The 18,080-nt window shown below is 44.7% G+C and overlaps 1 protein-coding gene across 1 annotated transcript in view; it reads left to right on the forward strand.

Annotated features, from left to right (window-relative positions):
• Positions 1-17,743, forward strand: part of NOTCH2 (notch receptor 2) — a 157,803-nt gene extending 140,060 nt beyond the window's left edge. The window contains exons 23-34 of the mRNA XM_079140190.1: positions 536-772; positions 2,818-2,930; positions 3,821-4,326; positions 5,668-6,015; positions 6,866-7,008; positions 7,186-7,396; positions 7,817-7,913; positions 9,676-9,844; positions 10,460-10,761; positions 11,504-11,651; positions 12,311-12,408; positions 13,171-17,743. Coding sequence (XP_078996316.1) covers positions 536-772; positions 2,818-2,930; positions 3,821-4,326; positions 5,668-6,015; positions 6,866-7,008; positions 7,186-7,396; positions 7,817-7,913; positions 9,676-9,844; positions 10,460-10,761; positions 11,504-11,651; positions 12,311-12,408; positions 13,171-14,559 — 3,761 coding nt within the window. The 3' untranslated portion in view covers positions 14,560-17,743. The remainder of the gene's footprint in view (positions 1-535; positions 773-2,817; positions 2,931-3,820; positions 4,327-5,667; positions 6,016-6,865; positions 7,009-7,185; positions 7,397-7,816; positions 7,914-9,675; positions 9,845-10,459; positions 10,762-11,503; positions 11,652-12,310; positions 12,409-13,170) is intronic.
• The last annotated feature ends 337 nt before the right edge of the window (positions 17,744-18,080 follow it).

An 18,080-nucleotide genomic window follows, 5' to 3' on the forward strand; every position in this document is an offset into this window, starting at 1 on the left:
ACTGTGACAATGGACTCCTAAGCAGCAGCAGGCAATGGGTAATCTGCTGGTCTGTGGGCAGTCTGCAGACTAACCGTGGACCATCCGGCAGGTGGACTTGGGGCAAAAGGCGATGGGCAGGCAAGAGGCAGGCAAACGGGCAAATGGCAGGTGATATGCCGGCAGACTGTGAGCAATCTCAGAGGCTGAATAGGGGGTAAACAGCAGGGGATCAGTGGGCAGCCATGACTGCCTCACAGAGAAACAGTATTTTCTCTGCTTGAATCCCAAGTCACAGAGCAACAAGGAATGCAGACTCACTATAGTTCACCTTCTTGGATCCATATTCTTTCTTTTTCTCAAACCGCTCACCAAGAAGATGGTAGCTGTCTTGCACCAAGAGTGCACTTTGCTGTGTCCAACCTAAAAGGTTCCACTCCTAAAAGAAGAGTAGTTTGATTAATTGTTAAAATCCCTGCAAGGATGGTTGTCCCTTGCTAGAGAGCAGTGGTCAAAGGATTTTCATAATTCTTTCCCTCTCCTCTCTCTCCTCCAGGCCTACTTTGTGAGGAGAACATTGATGACTGCGCCGGAGGTCCCCATTGCCTTAATGGTGGTCAGTGTGTGGACAGGATTGGAGGCTACACTTGTCATTGCTTGCCTGGCTTTGCTGGAGAGCGGTGTGAAGGGGACATCAACGAGTGCCTCTCCAACCCCTGCAACTCTGAGGGCAGCCTGGACTGCATCCAGCTTACCAATGACTATCTGTGTGTCTGCCGCAGTGCCTTCACTGGTGAGAGCCTCTGTGACCCCCGGCCACTCTGCCCTGGAGGGGGCTTTAGTGAGCAGATCCAGCCCTGTGTTGACTCATCCTAGAACCAAGTGAAGCATTTCCTATGTACAGAAAACTTGACCAGCTTAGTTTAAGGTTGCAGTGCTATCATGATTACCATATTGCCACAAAACTCTCCATCTGAGTAAAAGGGTATTTTGTTTTCAGGAACCTTGTATCTAATGCTGGTTCCCTTGTCCTGCCTCTTTTGACATGTAATGACTTGAATTACTGGATAGTTCTTTCACTGTCATCTTTCCAACTTCAAGACCCAGAGAAGTTTAGGATCTTCTGTGATGCTTAGGAGATTGGGTCTGAATTGGGATTTTAGCCAAAAATCAGTGGATCAGAGTATGAACAAGAAAACCGCAGTAGTCACAAGTATGCCCTGTCCTGCTGAGGCTTGGCCACGCTCCTAGTCTTTTCTCAAGCTTCATTTTTTCACCACAGGATACATAATGATGACCAAGCCCTACCTCAAAATAGGGAATTTATCACAGCACTTTTTAGTCACTTTTGAAGAAGGGCAGGATGGTGACTTAAATAGTTGCTTGCATCTAGATGTGACCAGCTCATCAGATGCCCAGATTTGAAATCTGTCTTGCATTTTCTGGAGTCTGTAGTTGTATTTCTCATGTTGAATATTTTATGCTCTGAGAGTCAGATGATAGGCTGCAGTAGTCTGTTTACTAGTCATTTGGCACTACTGCTATATCCTGAACCCATCTCTAGCCTGCCTTCCCCCTTCTTTCTTTGCTTCATCCCTTCTTCCTTCTTCACTCCCTTCCTCCCTCCCTTCCTTTCCTTTCAGTTTTAAAGAGATACTATCTTGAATAACCTTGGGATTTTATAAAGAATGGGAGGGACTTTGAAATATGGAAGCTGTCTAAATGCTGTAATACCAAAAAAGAAACAGTCCACCTATTGAGGTAGTGTGGGATATAGAACAAATATGAATAGTCTGTCTATAGGCTCATATTGGCCCCAGTGTACCTGGGAAGCCAGGAAAGCAAAGATGGCTATTTCTTTCATTACCTCTGAGGACGCCTTTATCTGGAAACAGTGACAAGCACTTACAGAGGAAGGGGAAAACAGAGAAGAAGGGAATAAAAACCACCTTGAATGATCATTCCACTGCCAGGAAGTAAGAGTTTGTGCTTGTTCCGCACTTGTGGATGAAAGGAATCCCTTGAACTGCAGTTGTAGTCAGATGTTGTCACTGAGTGAGACAAACAGCAGACCCCTGAGCACTGTATCCCTGTGATAGCTGCTCTTGATCAGTGTCTGCCACTGATTTGGAAAGTCAAACATTTGTAACTCTTGTTTCTTTATTTTGAATGGCCAAATTTATTTTAATTTTTTTAAAAAATCTAAATGATCACAGTCCAGATGGGGCCTGTCTTCTACTATTTGCCAAGAGGTCCTAGCTGAGCCCCATGTCCCTTCCATGATTCCAGTTGCCTGGTTCACTTTCTGGTGGAGCCAGATGTCCTTTGGCTTAGAAATGTTTCTAGAGAAAAGTAACTGTGGAAAAATGAAGCTGTATTTAAGGGTAAGACCAATTAAGTTACAGAAATGCCAAAATAATTTCAAAGAGAACAGAAATTCTCTGTAAACTGTCAACACCCGATTAGATACATTGACCCTTGTGTAGATTCTCTTATGAAGTAGAAAATGTAACAAAATGGGGTGAACAGTTTGGTGAACAGAAGTTGGTGATTAGAGTCACTTCTCATATGCATCCTTTCTGGGTTTGGTTGGGGATGCCGCTGCTTGTGCTTTTATTGCACAGGCAAGACGGATGAGGGAACTGGTGTGAGCCAGTGAGGGCATCATGTTGAGGTCCATCAAGTGTCTCGTTTTTTCATATTCCCAGAGGCTTAGAACTTAATTCTCACACCCCTTGCTCACTCTGTGGCTGGTTTCCATCCCAGTGGGGTTTGGTTCAATAACTTGGCCTTACTAGTTCTGCCTTTTAAAACTGTTTTTTTTCCCCCTACCTTGAGGCCGTCACTGTGAAACCTTCGTGGACGTGTGTCCCCAGATGCCTTGCCTGAATGGAGGGACTTGTGCTGTGGCCAGCAATGTGCCTGATGGCTTCATTTGTCGTTGCCCCCCAGTAAGTGGCCTGCTACTGATTTAAAGGACATTCTTTCTTTCATATGATTTATGAAAAAATTGAAATTAAACCGGGTTTTTTAAGTTCCTTAGTGGGGAGATTTATCAATTTCATCTCCTTCAGAAGAAAGTACTTCAGTTTTTCCATGTAAAGCTTTTTAGGCACTCCCAGAAACTTTTAAGCTTCCCAATCTGTGACTGTCAACCTTTGGAACACCAAGGGAAGAACACAAGAAGTGGTGGAATATTCCTTTGAAATAGGACCACTGTCCATGGCTCTGGGGTCCCATGCTGGAAGAGTCTTCCTGCCCCATGGGTAAAATGCTCTTCTGCTTATGTTGTTCCTTAAAAAGTAGAAAGCAGCTTAATTTCATCCATTTGTTATGCAAACTCTGTTGCCAATGCCAAAGGCTGAAAATTCCCTAAAAGAGAAGTCATTATGTGTGGGGAAACACCCAAAAAAAAAAACCCTGACCAGTAACCTTGACTTGAGCTAAACAAGAAGTACAAGAATGAGATGAGATATGGAAGTCTTCTAGGGATTCAAAACTTCCAACAGGATTCCCCCCGGTGAAACCATTATAGAAATGATCTAATAATGATTAGAGAAGATGCCTCTGGATACAAGGTCACCTAAATCTTCTCCCATCATGACCTGTGGACTTAATTTCTAGAAGTGAGCTCTTAAAGTGAGAGAATTCTACATTAATCTCATGGAACCTTCAGTCCTTACCCACTGGCTCCTCGAACTAAGGTGAGGATGTCACGTGGAGGAATCTAAACAAGTGTCTAGTCTTTATCTCCCTCAAGGTATGCAAGAGGGGTTGGGAGCAAGAATCTGGCAAGCCTTAGGTCTGCCTACCATCCTCATTTCTTCACCATCTTCCACAGGGCTTCTCCGGGGCAAGATGCCAGAGCAGCTGTGGACAGGTGAAGTGTAGAAAAGGAGAGCAGTGTGTACACACCGCCTCAGGACCCCGCTGCTTCTGCCCCAATCCCCAGGACTGTGAATCAGGCTGTGCCAGCAGCCCCTGCCAGCACGGGGGCAGCTGCTACCCTCAGCGCCAGCCTCCTTATTACTCTTGCCACTGCTCTCCACCGTTCTGGGGCAGCCACTGTGAACTCTACACAGCCCCCACCAGCACCCCTCCTGCCACCTGTCTGAGTCAGTACTGCGCTGACAAAGCTCGGGACGGCGTCTGCGATGAGGCCTGCAACAGCCACGCCTGCCAGTGGGATGGAGGTGACTGTTCCCTCACCATGGAGAACCCCTGGGCCAACTGCTCCTCCCCACTTCCCTGCTGGGACTACATCAACAACCAGTGTGATGAGCTGTGCAACACTGCCGAGTGCCTGTTTGACAACTTCGAATGCCAGGGGAACAGCAAGACGTGCAAGTAAGGACTCCAGGCTCTGCAGAAGCTGAGGGGACTGTCACTAACACTCCTCAGTTTCTCCTTCTTGCTCCTAACCACTCCACTGCTTCAGCCCAAGCTGCCTCTGCTTTTCGGATGGTGCCAGCCTTGTCCGTCACAGCCACCCTGCGCTCTCCCTCACTGACAGAGGGCCAGGAATGCTCGTTGCATAATCATCCTTTCTCTGCCTATCTTTGCCTTCTCACCTGCTGCTCTGGTGACCCCTGAGGGAAATAACATTTGGAAGTGTTATTTCCTGCCCTTAGGCAGCCTCTCAGTAACCTGCCTGCAGGATGGATGGAAAGGTCTGTACCTCTCTTCCTTCACCCATTCCTTTCCCTTAGACTGGTTTTCCCCATCTAAATATATCTGGAAGCATGAGCTAGATTAGGCCTCTGGAGTTTCCTGGTCTTTGTTGCAGTTATAAAATACTCAGTGATCTGTGCTGTAAGTCTCCTATTACCCATTACATCTAGCCCCAGTTAATTCTTGATAATCTTTTTGAGACACAGGTATTGTTAATGATCTTTCATATATGAGAGAACTGAGGTCTGAAAGGTTAAAGAACTTTCCGAAAGCACATATAGTACTAATGACTCCTAATTTTATCACTGAGCTCTCTGGCAAATTGTACCAAATGATAGAGATATTAAGGGATGGGGGTAAGGGTAGGAGAAGAGAGCATAGATGAAGAGTTGTGAACACTTAGGTTTGGGGGTTCTAATTCCTTTTCCCAGTGTTTGAAAGAGACTAAACAAGTTAGATCTGGTATACTGTACGGAACATTACCACCCTCACCCCTGTCATGTGTGTACCTTCTGCAGTTGCAATCCCTCCCAAGAGGAAAAGAAATGGGCCACATTGACGTGGTTCTGTCAGCTTTTGATGGTTCAGGGTCTAGAGCCAACTTGGATACCTTTACTTCCTAAATCTCTTTGTCACCTCATTTAAGGAGAACAGTGAATACAAAGCAGAGGAAGCTTTAACCAGGTTGACTTTGGTTTCATATGTGCAGCTTTGGTTAAAAATCTGAATGAACAAGAGTGTGAGTTGTATGAGAGCCGCTAAGCCTATGCTGCCTAATGAGCACAGTGTTGTACCCATTCAGGGATTCAGGGAACTGTCAGTAATGGTGAGTGGCATAGACTGTATGCACTCCACAATACCAGGGACAGAAAATCAAAAAAGGCTTCACAGGTCCTATGGGTCCTGATATGGGCCACAAAGATGGGTAGCAATATCCACAGTAGTTCCAAGTAGAAAACAAAATAAAGCTTCATCTAGTTTGAATCCCTTTCCCCTTTCTTTCTCTTCTCTGCTTAGGTATGATAAGTACTGTGCAGACCACTTTAAAGACAACCACTGTGACCAGGGATGCAACAGTGAGGAGTGTGGCTGGGATGGACTGGACTGTGCTGCTGACCAGCCTGAGAACCTGGCGGAGGGTACCCTGGTCATTGTGGTGTTGATGCCCCCCGAACAACTGCTCCAGGATGCCCGCAGCTTCTTGCGGGCACTGGGCACCCTGCTGCACACCAATCTGCGCATTAAACGGGACTCACAGGGGGCCCTCATGGTGTACCCCTATTATGGTGAGAAATCAGCTGCCATGAAGAAGCAGAGGATGACTCGCAGGTCTCTTCCTGATGAGCAAGAACAGGAGGTGGCTGGGTAGGTATTTGGTTTCTGAACTTGTTAAAGGTAAATTCTATAAAGCTGCACACTTTGAGGCACAGCAGAAATTATAACTCAGCCTATAAAAGTGCAAAGCTTAGGCAAATAGAACAGCCCACCTCTTAAGACAAGCCCATTATCCCAGTACTTTTGTTTAAGGATAAAGATTTGCCCTGATCTTGGAAAATCAGGTGGGCTGGAGCAAGTGGGAGGCAGGATGTTGGGGAGGCCTTCTCAAATGCTGGAATCCCTAACCTTTTTCCAGAGTTGCTGCAAAACCCTTCATTAGCGACTCCTCTTTTGTATTAGTCATTGCCTTATTTTCAAGGCTTTTTACTTATGACATGTCTCTTTGACAAGGGCAATGATCTTTATTCGTTCTGTCATTCACACCCCTCTGTTTGTTGGTATATCCCACAATTTTTCATCTTTTCAGCTAATGAAATATGAATACAAAACCATAGGAGGAGTAGGGCCCCAAATGTGCAGCATTCAGTGCCACCAAATAGGTAGGAAGGGTGGAAGAAGCCCACTGAAGCCTTCGAGAGGAGGACACTGAAGGCCAGCCTCCCCAGCTTCCTCACTTTGCTTTCATTACCTCAATCAGAAGCCTTAGGTCAGCCAGATTAAGGAAGGTGAGACATCCTCTTGATGAGAGTAAGTGTTTAGGATCTGAAGGGACAGTGTCCTAGTTTCTGAGATCTTTCTGAAGGCAGCATCCCAGAGGTGAACAGCCTGATGCCGAGAGGAAAAAGGAAAGTTCACCTAACCATCTGACGCAACCTGCTGGACCTCCCTATTCTACCCTCCATTTCCCTTCTTCCTTTTTTCCCTTGGCCTCCCTTAGCTCTAAGGTGTTTCTGGAAATTGACAACCGCCAGTGTGTTCAAGACTCGGACCAGTGCTTCAAGAACACGGATGCAGCAGCAGCTCTGCTGGCTTCTCATGCCATTCAGGGGACCTTGTCGTACCCTCTGGTGTCTGTTGTCAGTGAGTGATAAGGGGAAAGGCTTGGGGAGAGACATCCCTAGGGGCACACTTTTCAGTGTGTGCAACCTTCTGTTTTTCAGGGGTGGTGGGATCAAATGGTCCTCTAAATGAACTTCAGGCTGATAGTGAGAGGTTGGTGGTTTATATAACAGTATCCCTGTTTCTCTGGACTTTCAGGTGAATCTCGGATTCCAAGACGCACTCAGCTCCTCTATCTGCTTGCTGTTGCTGTTGTCATTATCTTGTTCATTATCTTGCTGGGGGTAATCATGGCAAAACGAAAGCGCAAGCATGGCTCCCTGTGGCTGCCTGAAGGTTTCACCCTGCGGCGAGACTCCAGCAATCACAAGCGTCGTGAGCCAGTGGGACAGGATGCCGTGGGGTTGAAGTAAGAGGGTTTGCCAATAAGTCACTATCCATAGTAATAAGCAGAAATGAAAAAGCATATCTTATTGAACCATGATTTTAAATTCTGAGCTCTGGTCATTAATCACAATGACCATGAATCTGAATGACTTGTGAGTGACTAAAACCAAAGTGCCAGAGTCTGCAGGTGTGGTCATGGGAAAGCACTCTTGTGCTTGGCTTCTGTGTGGAGGCACACTTTTGTTGTAAGCTCTTTCTCAGTGGGAAGGGAACGGATGGGTTCTCTGAAATATCACATAGAATACTGGCAATCCTCTCTGGGCCATGACCCCCATGCCAGAGTAGCACCTTAGGAGTATGTCATGGTGGAAAAGTGTTTAAAACCACTATATTTATTAATGCTGTAACCTCTGCTTTTGTTTCTCCTTTATGATCATATCAGAAATCTCTCAGTGCAAGTGTCAGAGGCTAATCTAATTGGTTCTGGAACAAGTGAACATTGGATGGATGATGAAGGACCCCAGCCAAAGAAAGCCAAGGTAAGCTGGCTACAGTAAAACCACCGTCATATCCATTATCTGGTTACCTTTCAGATTTCCATTCTTTAAATCTGCAGTGTCCTGAGTGGGAGGAAAAGGTGATCACTTTCATGTGTTGCCCAGACAGGTGGCTATCTCAACTTCTCACAGAGGGAACCTTAGGACATTAACGACCTTGGGTTACCTGTTTATGGTTTTCAAGACCTTCTAAAAATAATAAAATAATGAATTCTTCCTTCAGTGTCATGCTGTTAGATGAATCAGATCTGGTGTGTTATCAGTTTCCTCCATGACTAGATCTCTTTAGGCACCCCTTCTGTAAGAAAAGATGGAAGTAACAGTAAAAAAAAAAAAAAAAAAAGCCAGTGGCTATAGACTTTGGAGACTCCACATCTGGAGCCCAGGAAACTAAAATCTCCCAGAGCAAGAGGTGGATTGGACTGAGGCTGATATGAGGAAGGAGACTGCACTTCCATCGCTGCATGTGGCCAGTAGCCAGGAATGGTGCAGTGTTGGTCAGAAGTGGATTCAAGTCCAAAAGTCTGCTGCTTAGTAGCTGGTAGATTACTTTACCTTTTTATATTTAATTCTCCTTCTCTGTAGAGTGGGGATCATAGTAACTCTTTCCTCGGTAAGTTGCTTTGAAAATAATATAGCAATAAGTATAATGTACCTTAATTCCTATCATGTACTAAGAATTCAGTAAAGGGTAGCTGCTTTTAAATTGTCATAGTTATTATATTTCTCAATCTTTTTTCATGAGCACTTGTTCTGTGCTATATATTGTTTTAGGAACAAGGCTAATTGACTCTTCTAAAGACCCTTCCATTCTGGTAGAAACTGTCACATGGTGCCATGTAAGCACTTAACCACATACTCAGTGAAGTAAAGGTAAACAGAGTGTGCATTTTTCCTCTAGACCTGCTAGAGGAATTAATTTCTATTTGAAGGGTAGGTAGCAGTTTGTCAAACAAAGAAATGAGGGGAAAAAATCACAACAGGCAGAGGGAAGGACATGGGCAGAGGCCCAGAATCAAGAGTATGGTGCTTTGGGGAAGCAGAAGTAGCATATCAAGGGTACCCTAGAATTAGGATAGAGAGGTGGGGAAAACTGTCTTGATGATACAGGAAGGCCAAGCAGGAACCACATCTTGAAAGCAGTGGGAAGCTGAAGTAATGAATGGTACAGAGGGTCAGAGCATTATTTCAGTCAGCTTTTTCACTGCTGTGACTGAAAGATCTGACAAGAGCAATTCTAGAAGAGGAAAAGTTTATCTGGGGGCTTACGGTTTCAGAGGTCTCAGTCTATAAACAGATGGCCCATTTCTCAAGTCAGCTCCATTCTTCAGGGCTCAAGGTGAGGCTGAGTGTGTGGTAGAAGGAAACGACTCAAGAAGTCACATCAGGAAACAGAGAGAGCCCTGCTCAACAATGACAAAATATATACCTCAAAGGCACACCCCAGGGATCCACCTCCAGCCACATCCAGCCTGTCTACAGTTATTACTCACTTGATCCATGTCAGTGCATTAATGCACCAGTTAGGTTAAGGCCCTCATAACCCAGTCATTTCACCTTTCAACCTTCTTGCATTGTCTTACACATGTACTTTTGGGGGCGGGGGGATACATATCTAAACCATAGCAAGCAGGAAGAGAGAGAAAACTGGATGGAAGTTAAAAGAAGTGGTGGGAGACTGGACCAGCAGTCAGCAGCTTCTACTGGGAGTCAGATTGATAGGGAGCATTGTTTGCCCTCCCAGGCTGAAGATGAGGCTTTACTCTCAGAAGAAGATGACCCCATTGATCGACGCCCATGGACACAGCAGCACCTTGAAGCCGCAGACATTCGTCGAACGCCATCACTGGCTCTCACTCCTCCTCAGGCTGAGCAGGAGGTAGATGTACTGGACGTGAATGTCCGGGGCCCAGGTTAGCACCTCAAGCCTTCCCCTCTTCACTTGGTAGTGTCTACCTTGGCTCTGTATAATTGTCCTGTGTTTGCCCCATCTGGTCATATGCCCCCTGCCAATTTCATAGATCGAAAATCAGCTTGAGAAGATGATTGTTTAAGGAGTACAGGCATGCAGAAATTATGAACTCACAAGAAAGGGAAGTATTTCAAGCATGTTGAGAAGCTGATTAAATGGATTTGATTCTCAAAGGATACAAAAATAGTATACCAAAGCAAAGGATGGAGAATTAGTTTAGTTACTACTTTATGTATATAATTCTGTTAATATTGGATATTGTAAAATGGTGTTCAGTTTAAATTAGCATAGCACTTAAACTTGAGCAGAAAAACTTGTTTAACTTAGAGAAGAGCCCACAGCTCAGAAAGCCTTATTTTCCCGTTACACTTTATAGAAAAGAAGTAAGAGAGGAAAAGCTGGTGAAAAAGGTATAGAACTTATCACCAATTATTACAAGAAATGCAAGGAATTTACTCCTCCTAAACATAATGTTAACTCAGATAGAACTATTCCAACAATAGGGCTAACTTCCTTCTCCTCATTGAATACTTTCTGGAACTTTCCTCTCCTATAGATGGGTGCACCCCACTGATGTTGGCTTCTCTCAGAGGAGGCAGCTCAGATTTGAGTGATGAAGATGAAGATGCAGACGACTCTTCTGCCAACATCATCACAGACTTGGTCTGCCAGGGTGCCAGCCTCCAGGCCCAGACAGACCGGACTGGAGAGATGGCCCTGCATCTTGCAGCCCGCTACTCAAGGGCTGATGCTGCCAAGCGCCTCCTGGATGCAGGTGCAGATGCCAATGCCCAGGACAACATGGGCCGCTGTCCTCTCCATGCTGCAGTGGCAGCTGATGCCCAAGGTGTCTTCCAGGTAAAGAACCTGAGAAGAATGGGTTTGAATAATGAGAATCTCTTATGGATCTACAATATTTTATTTTTGTTTAGGTACTTAATATCTGATTGGGTTCATTCAATAAATCTTTTGAGAGGTTAGTCATGCTTGCTAGATGGGAAAGAAAAAAAAAGGGAGGCAAGCCAACTGACCTGCTCTAGCTACCCAGACAATGACAGAATTAACAGCAGATTATACCAGTCTTCTGATTTTTAGCAATATTTTGATGTGCAAAGATGCCTCCCAAATTCACAGATCAAAAGGAATGAAACCTGTTCCAAAGCCTTTGACTGGTTTTAACTGCCTTAGCTCTGTGGTTTCCAGCTTCTTTTTGGCAGCCTTCTTGACTTGAGTTGACAGTATTCTCACACCCTTTTATTTCAACCTTTTGCAGACATCAGAAGCATTCTAAATCTCCTTAGGCTGTGTGCTGTAATTGAAGTTGTGACACTTCCCCACATTGCTCTGCTTTCCTTAGAAGGTAGAGGTACATCCTTTTATATAGGTCATTATGTCTTGATGATAACTTATTAGTTGTTTCATGCATCCTTTCATTCAACAAATATTTATTGACCATGATAGTATCTTGGACACAAAGATAACAATTCTCTCCTTGCCCTTCAGGAACTTACAGGTTAGCCTCAGTTCTAAGACTCTTATTTCCTTCTCTTGGTTTCATTATTTTTCCTCCTCCAAGTGACTCTTTTCTGTCCTCTTCTAGATTCTGATTCGCAACCGAGTGACCGATCTGGATGCCAGAATGAACGATGGTACTACACCCCTGATTCTGGCTGCCCGCCTGGCTGTGGAGGGAATGGTGGCAGAACTGATCAACTGCCAAGCAGATGTGAATGCAGTGGATGACCATGGTAGGGACAAGAAGCAGGAGCTGGGATTCTTACCTGCAAACCATGGCTCTAGGGAAAAGAATCATTTCATGATCCCTAAGAATTCTGCCTGATCCGAATCCATTGGAGATTGACCCATTCTTTCATGAATTCATTCATTCTTCCTTCACCACATCATGTTCAGAGAGCTGGACCAGTAGGGATCCATGGATTATGGTGGAAAGGGAAATTTTTTGTAGGGTTCTCAAGCCTCAAAGAAAGTCCATGAAAGGTTCACCTGTGTGGGTTCCTAGCTACATCATTCTTGATATGAGAATGTATTAGAGTTCATTTTATAGGAGGGTTGTATGGGATAGCTTAAATACACATCCATCATGTAATGAGCAGGTCTTCAGTCTGTGAAGGTAGATTCTATTATGTGGCAGTCATGGATACCACATGCAAGCGATCCTTTTACCTGCCTATCTCTAAAGGCTAGGAAGCCTATACTGAAGACTTCTTAGAACAGAAGTAAAGGAAGATAATACTTTCTTCTCCTATTGGGCCCCACAGATGACTGGCTTCCTGCTGATGTCTGGGAAGTTCAAGGTTTCCTTGTACAAGTCAAATGGTGCTTCCTTTTAAAAGGAGTAGGATGTGTCATTATAATCTCTGCTTATAAAAATGTTTTTCCTCTGCAGGAAAATCTGCTCTTCATTGGGCAGCTGCTGTCAATAATGTAGAGGCGACACTTTTGCTGTTGAAAAATGGGGCCAACCGAGACATGCAGGACAACAAGGTATAGTCTGTAAGCTCAGAGCTTGAGGATGCTTGTAGCAGGGCCTCACTTATTTATAAGGTCCTTCCGTTTTCTCCAAATAGCTTCTTTTGTGATGAGTACAGAAAATAGAGAGGCAGGCTGGGCAGGAACTGGGTGCCCATCAAGCAGAGAGTTTGATAAAGGTCCTCCTTCCTGTTGGTCACACTTTTCTGGAATTTGTTTCATTTTCCCCCCTACTGTCCTTGGATACCATGATATTTTCCTGTTTGATTTTCCCCTCTGAGTTGTCTGTCATGCTTCCCTTACTTCGCTCATCTTCTCTCATTTGCTTCCTCTTTTCCTTTATCTTAGTTCTTTCTTAACATGTTTTGTCTCTTTTACTCTTTCCCATTTTTACTTTAGTTCTTTCTCCCCCTACCCTTCTTACTTGTGTAAGTACTTTTCCTTTTAAAACTTTATATTGACAAGCACAGTACTGTTTTAAGTGAGCCTCTGGCTCAGGGGCATGCTTTATTTCACAAATCCCTCACTGAGGATGTGCTGCCCATTGGAGGGAAAATTGATTCTTGGTGTAAGGTAAAATAAACTTACACATTTATACACAAATCACAGGTATACATTCATCACATAGATTGATAGCATGTCTGATGCATTAAAATCTCATGGGGCGAGGCACTTAGGCAAAATATGTCTAAGGGGGTTAAATAAAAAAAGAGTGTGTAACACTGCTATATTCTCCAAAGTGTTATTAACAATGTTTGGTGTGGGTCTTTTCTATAGGAAGAGACACCTCTGTTTCTTGCTGCCCGGGAGGGGAGCTATGAAGCAGCCAAGATCCTGTTAGACCATTTTGCCAATCGTGACATCACGGATCACATGGATCGTCTTCCCCGAGATGTGGCTCGTGATCGCATGCACCATGACATTGTGCACCTCCTGGATGAGTACAATGTGACACCGAGCCCCCCAGGCACTGTGCTGAGTTCTGCTCTCTCACCTGTCATCTGTGGGCCCAACAGGTCTTTCCTCAGTCTGAAGCACACACCGATGGGCAAGAAGCCTAGACGACCCAATGCTAAGAGTACCATGCCCACCAGCCTCCCTAACCTTGCCAAGGAGGCCAAGGAAGCCAAGGGAAGTAGGAGGAAGAAGTCTCTGAGTGAGAAGGTCCAACTCTCTGAGAGCTCAGTGACTTTATCCCCTGTTGATTCTCTAGAGTCGCCTCACACATATGTCTCTGACACCACATCCTCTCCAATGATCACATCCCCTGGAATCTTACAGGCTTCACCCAACCCTATGCTGGCTACTGCTGCCCCCACTGCCCCAGTCCATGCTCAGCATGCACTGTCTTTCTCTAACCTTCATGACATGCAGCCTTTGGCTCCTGGGGCTAGCACTGTGCTTCCCTCCGTGAGCCAGTTGCTGTCCCACCACCATATTGTACCCCCTGGCAGTGGCAGTGCAGGAAGTTTGGGTAGACTACATCCAGTCTCTGTCCCCGCAGATTGGATGAACCGTGTGGAGATGAATGAGACCCAGTACAATGAGATGTTTGGCATGGTCCTGGCTCCTGCTGAAGGCACCCACCCTGGTGTAGCTCCCCAGAGCAGGCCACCTGAAGGGAAGCATATCACCACTCCGCGGGAACCCTTACCCCCCATTGTGACTTTCCAGCTCATTCCCAAAGGCAGCATTGCCCAGCCCGCTGGGGCTCCCCAGCCTCAGTCCAACTGCCCTCCAGCTGTTGCAGGTTCCTTACCCACTATGTACCAGATTCCAGAAATGGCCCGTTTGCCCAGTGTGGCTTTCCCCACTGCCATGATGCCGCAGCAGGATGGGCAGGTAGCTCAGACCATCCTCCCAGCCTATCATCCTTTCCCAGCCTCTGTAGGCAAGTATCCCACGCCCCCTTCACAGCATAGTTATACTTCCTCAAGTGCTGCTGAGCGAACACCCAGTCATAGTGGTCACCTCCAGGGTGAACATCCCTACCTGACACCATCCCCAGAGTCTCCTGACCAGTGGTCAAGCTCATCACCCCACTCTGCTTCTGACTGGTCAGATGTGACCACCAGCCCTACTCCTGGGGGTGCTGGAGGAGTTCAGCGGGGACCAGGGACACACATGTCTGAGCCACCGCACAGCAACATGCAGGTTTACGCATGAATCTGCCTCTACTGTAGAGACAGAACTGCCTATCGTGAATGCTGCTGAGGAACAAATGAAGGTCATCCGGAAGGGAAGTGAAGAAATCTCTGTAACCAGCTTTTGAAGGCAAGAGAAGGAAGATGCTCCTATCTTCTCAGATAATGCGTGAGAAGCAATTTATGGGCATCACTGATATCTGCAAAGTTTTAGGGGAAGGATATGGTTCCTTTTAATCTCTTGCCCACCAAGTCAAGTTCATGGAAATGCAAGATGAATGCAGCTCTTGGGGCCAGGTTTGCTCTGTTCTGTTTGGAGAATAAGAGGGATGCCTTTGTAGCCTAGACATCGTTGCAGCTTGGACTGCATTTTAAGCCCTGAGGGCTTTTGCTACATCCATGAGAAGATTCTACACTAGAGTCCAGTTGGGAATTGTACCCTGGAATTCTGCCTGAGTTGACCTATCTCATCTTCTCAGCTTGGCAATCCTTTTGCTTCATTTGGTGCTTTCCTTTTTTTTGCACCTTTCCATGGTTGTAGCCCTACCAGCATAATAGAGGGCAAGACTTTTTGTGCTTTGAATCATTCCTGCCCTGGAAAGCAACTTCATCCCCCTCCTACTTCCTCAGCACTGCTAGGAGTCTCACAGGGTTTACTTTGGTTATGGTTCTCAACATAAACCTTTCAAGTGTGTTTCTGTAAAAAATGAACATGTTATGTTCTACGTATATCATTCCTCAAGAGAGAAGGGGAACAAAATATTTTTCTTTGAACAAATTTTTGGGGCAGGAGATTCCTTCAGGAGGCTGCACCTTAATTCTTTTTCCTGCATGCAAGCTGCATAGAAACCTCACCAGGATGAAGGATACGAATCAATTGTTTTCTGCTTGTGGACCTAGTCAGTGTAAAGTTTTATCCTTGGAAGCCTAGGTACTATAAACTTACCTCCCTTTTTTTAAAACCAGAAAAAGAGCCGGAATGTGGAAATGACCAAGAGATAAGCTAACTCATGCAAGAAGCAGTTACCTGCCACTGGCCCCTCCACTTCCTGCCAAGCATTCCATCAACTGCCAGTGTGAAACACGTTTGTTTGTCCCGAATCTTAGGACCATAGGTCTGCTTCCCTCACTCATCCAGTAGGTGAATTCAGTCTTAACTGTTGAGCCTTTCCACATCTCCACAGAAGAAAATGTCTCAAAAAATTTGCCCTTGCCATTTAGGACTGAACTTTTCTCCGCTCAAGGGACCCAGTGACAGTTTTCTTCCTTTTGATCATAGTCTCTTATTTTCTGATTTTTTTGAGAGCAGGAGCCTGTTTACCAAATTCCCTCTACACTGTGCAATCTGAGTTACTAATGCTCCTGGCAGGTTCTCCTTGGGCTGTGTCTACTGCACTGTGTGCCAGTGCAGGGCATGGAGAGCTGGACTAGTTTTCTAGGGCACAGCTATGAGGCTACCTTTGCCACCTTTTGCTGTTTCTTTTGATCTGAAGCAGTCATGATGTTGTCCTTTTGAAGACTAGTATAGAAACTTCCCAGGAACTTTTCCTTTCCTAGAGTCACCTTGTAAATCATGATGGATTCCATGCTTTCATTGTCAGCCTTGTGTTCTGATTGCGATTGCACCTGAATCTGTCCTCTGAATTGTGGTCTTGGTGACTTACTCTCCATCAAGATCAGAACCATTTTAATCAGCTATAGAAACAATGTTTTTCATCTTCTCCTTGGGTCAACTAATATTTGGTCTTATGGCCACACTGCCAATTCTCCCTGGTACTGTGATGCCTGTGACACCTGGAAAATTAGTTCTGCTGGGGCATTTTGTATATATTAGTAGATTGATTTCCTGCTCTGTTTTGGTTTAATGATAGTCCTCATTCTTGCAGTGCTTGGGGGTATCACCCGTGCTCCCCACTGACCTCATTTATCTGTCTGTGGCCCTGTATAGAAGTCCTTTGTGTCCAGTGGCATAGCAGTTTATAAATAGTATTTTTCCATACCATCCAAGTTAATTGAATCAACAAAAGTAATTAGTTCTGCCCCGGTACATGCAGTGGCTTGTTTGTTGTTTGATTCCCTCTCGTGGCAGCATCCTGCCAGTCCCGTTAGTGGTGTGTAAACACGTTATCATTCCAAATGGTGACTTTCCCCTGGACCCATTCTTGGCCCAGCACCTATCTGTATGGACCACTTGACCATTCCACATCTGCCCCTCGCTGCCCCCTGCTCCATCCCCACTGCCTGAGAGTATCAGCCTCTGATGCAGCTACCGGATCTTTTATACCCTCCCTCCCCCAGCACAATGAAGGACTGACTTTCATGTTTTTCCTCTTTGGGCTACTTTAATTTGGATCCTTTGGGTTTGTGAGGAAGGAATGTGAAAGCTGCCATTACAGACAGTAGACTCCAGTGGTGAGGACAGCACTACCTTTCAATGTTTACCGGTCTCGGATTTTAAGAACTGTTGTGTAGTATCTACTAAAAGGGAAGGTAATGTGAATAATCACTTTCTCATTTGGGTTCTGAATTGGAGACAAGATTTTATGGGACTCTTTTATGCCATGCATAGATCCCTCCCACTTTGGGTTTATTTTTCTTTTTATAAATTCTTCCTTTCTTTGATTCCTCATCTGCCTGCCTTTGAGGATAGGTTTTTTTTTTTTTTTTCTTTCTTTCTTTTTTTGTTTGTTTTTTGTTTTTTTAATATCTTTTTCTGACTTATGTGATGGTGGGGGAGGGAAAGGTTTTCGGGAAAGTGAGACCACAAATTAAAGAGTTTGGTGTAAGAAGTCGAGCTGTGATGTGATATTTAACAATATCATCTTATTGTTAAATTTGCTACTTTGTAATTGTTGCATAGAAAAGAACCAAAGGTAATAGTGTTATGTTGACCTGTGGTTTGGGGATGTGGGCCTTAACCAACACATTGAGTGACGACTCTTTGGGAGGACACATTTTTATGTCCCAAGGCCCCCACCAGTAATTGTTTCGTTTCAACTTCTTTATGTACATTTCTCTTAAAAGTGATATTTTATCTGTTTGTATGAGAAACCCAATAACCAATAAAATGACCGCATATTCCTGACTATACATAGTAAGGAAAGTGCACACTTTGTTTTTACTTTTCAAAATTTCATTCTAAAAGTAGTTAAGATGAAATTTATATGAAAGCATTTTTATCACAAAATAAAAAGGTTACATGTCAAGCTCAGTGGTATTGCATTTTTTACATTTTCCAGTTTTGTGTCCCTGCTCTTATGATTACATCAAAATGTCATAATTTGGTGAGAGAAAAATAGCTTTCCTTTCATTCTGAATCCTACAAAGCCTAGCTGGGCTGCCTCCCCACCCCCCTTCTTCTTCTTTATCTAATCAGATCATAAATAAATGCTTTTGAGGAAAAACTTTCCATCAAATCAGAAGCATCATAATATGAGTCATAATACTTCCATGCATCATACTTTAATGCCACCCTCCAATAGCCAGTGAGCAGTAGACAATTGCTCAGGACAAAACACCTTTTAATGGAAATGGGGAGAATTC

The sequence above is a fragment of the Sciurus vulgaris genome (assembly GCF_902686455.1).
Source record: "Sciurus vulgaris genome assembly, chromosome: 1".
NCBI lineage: Eukaryota > Metazoa > Chordata > Mammalia > Rodentia > Sciuridae > Sciurus > Sciurus vulgaris.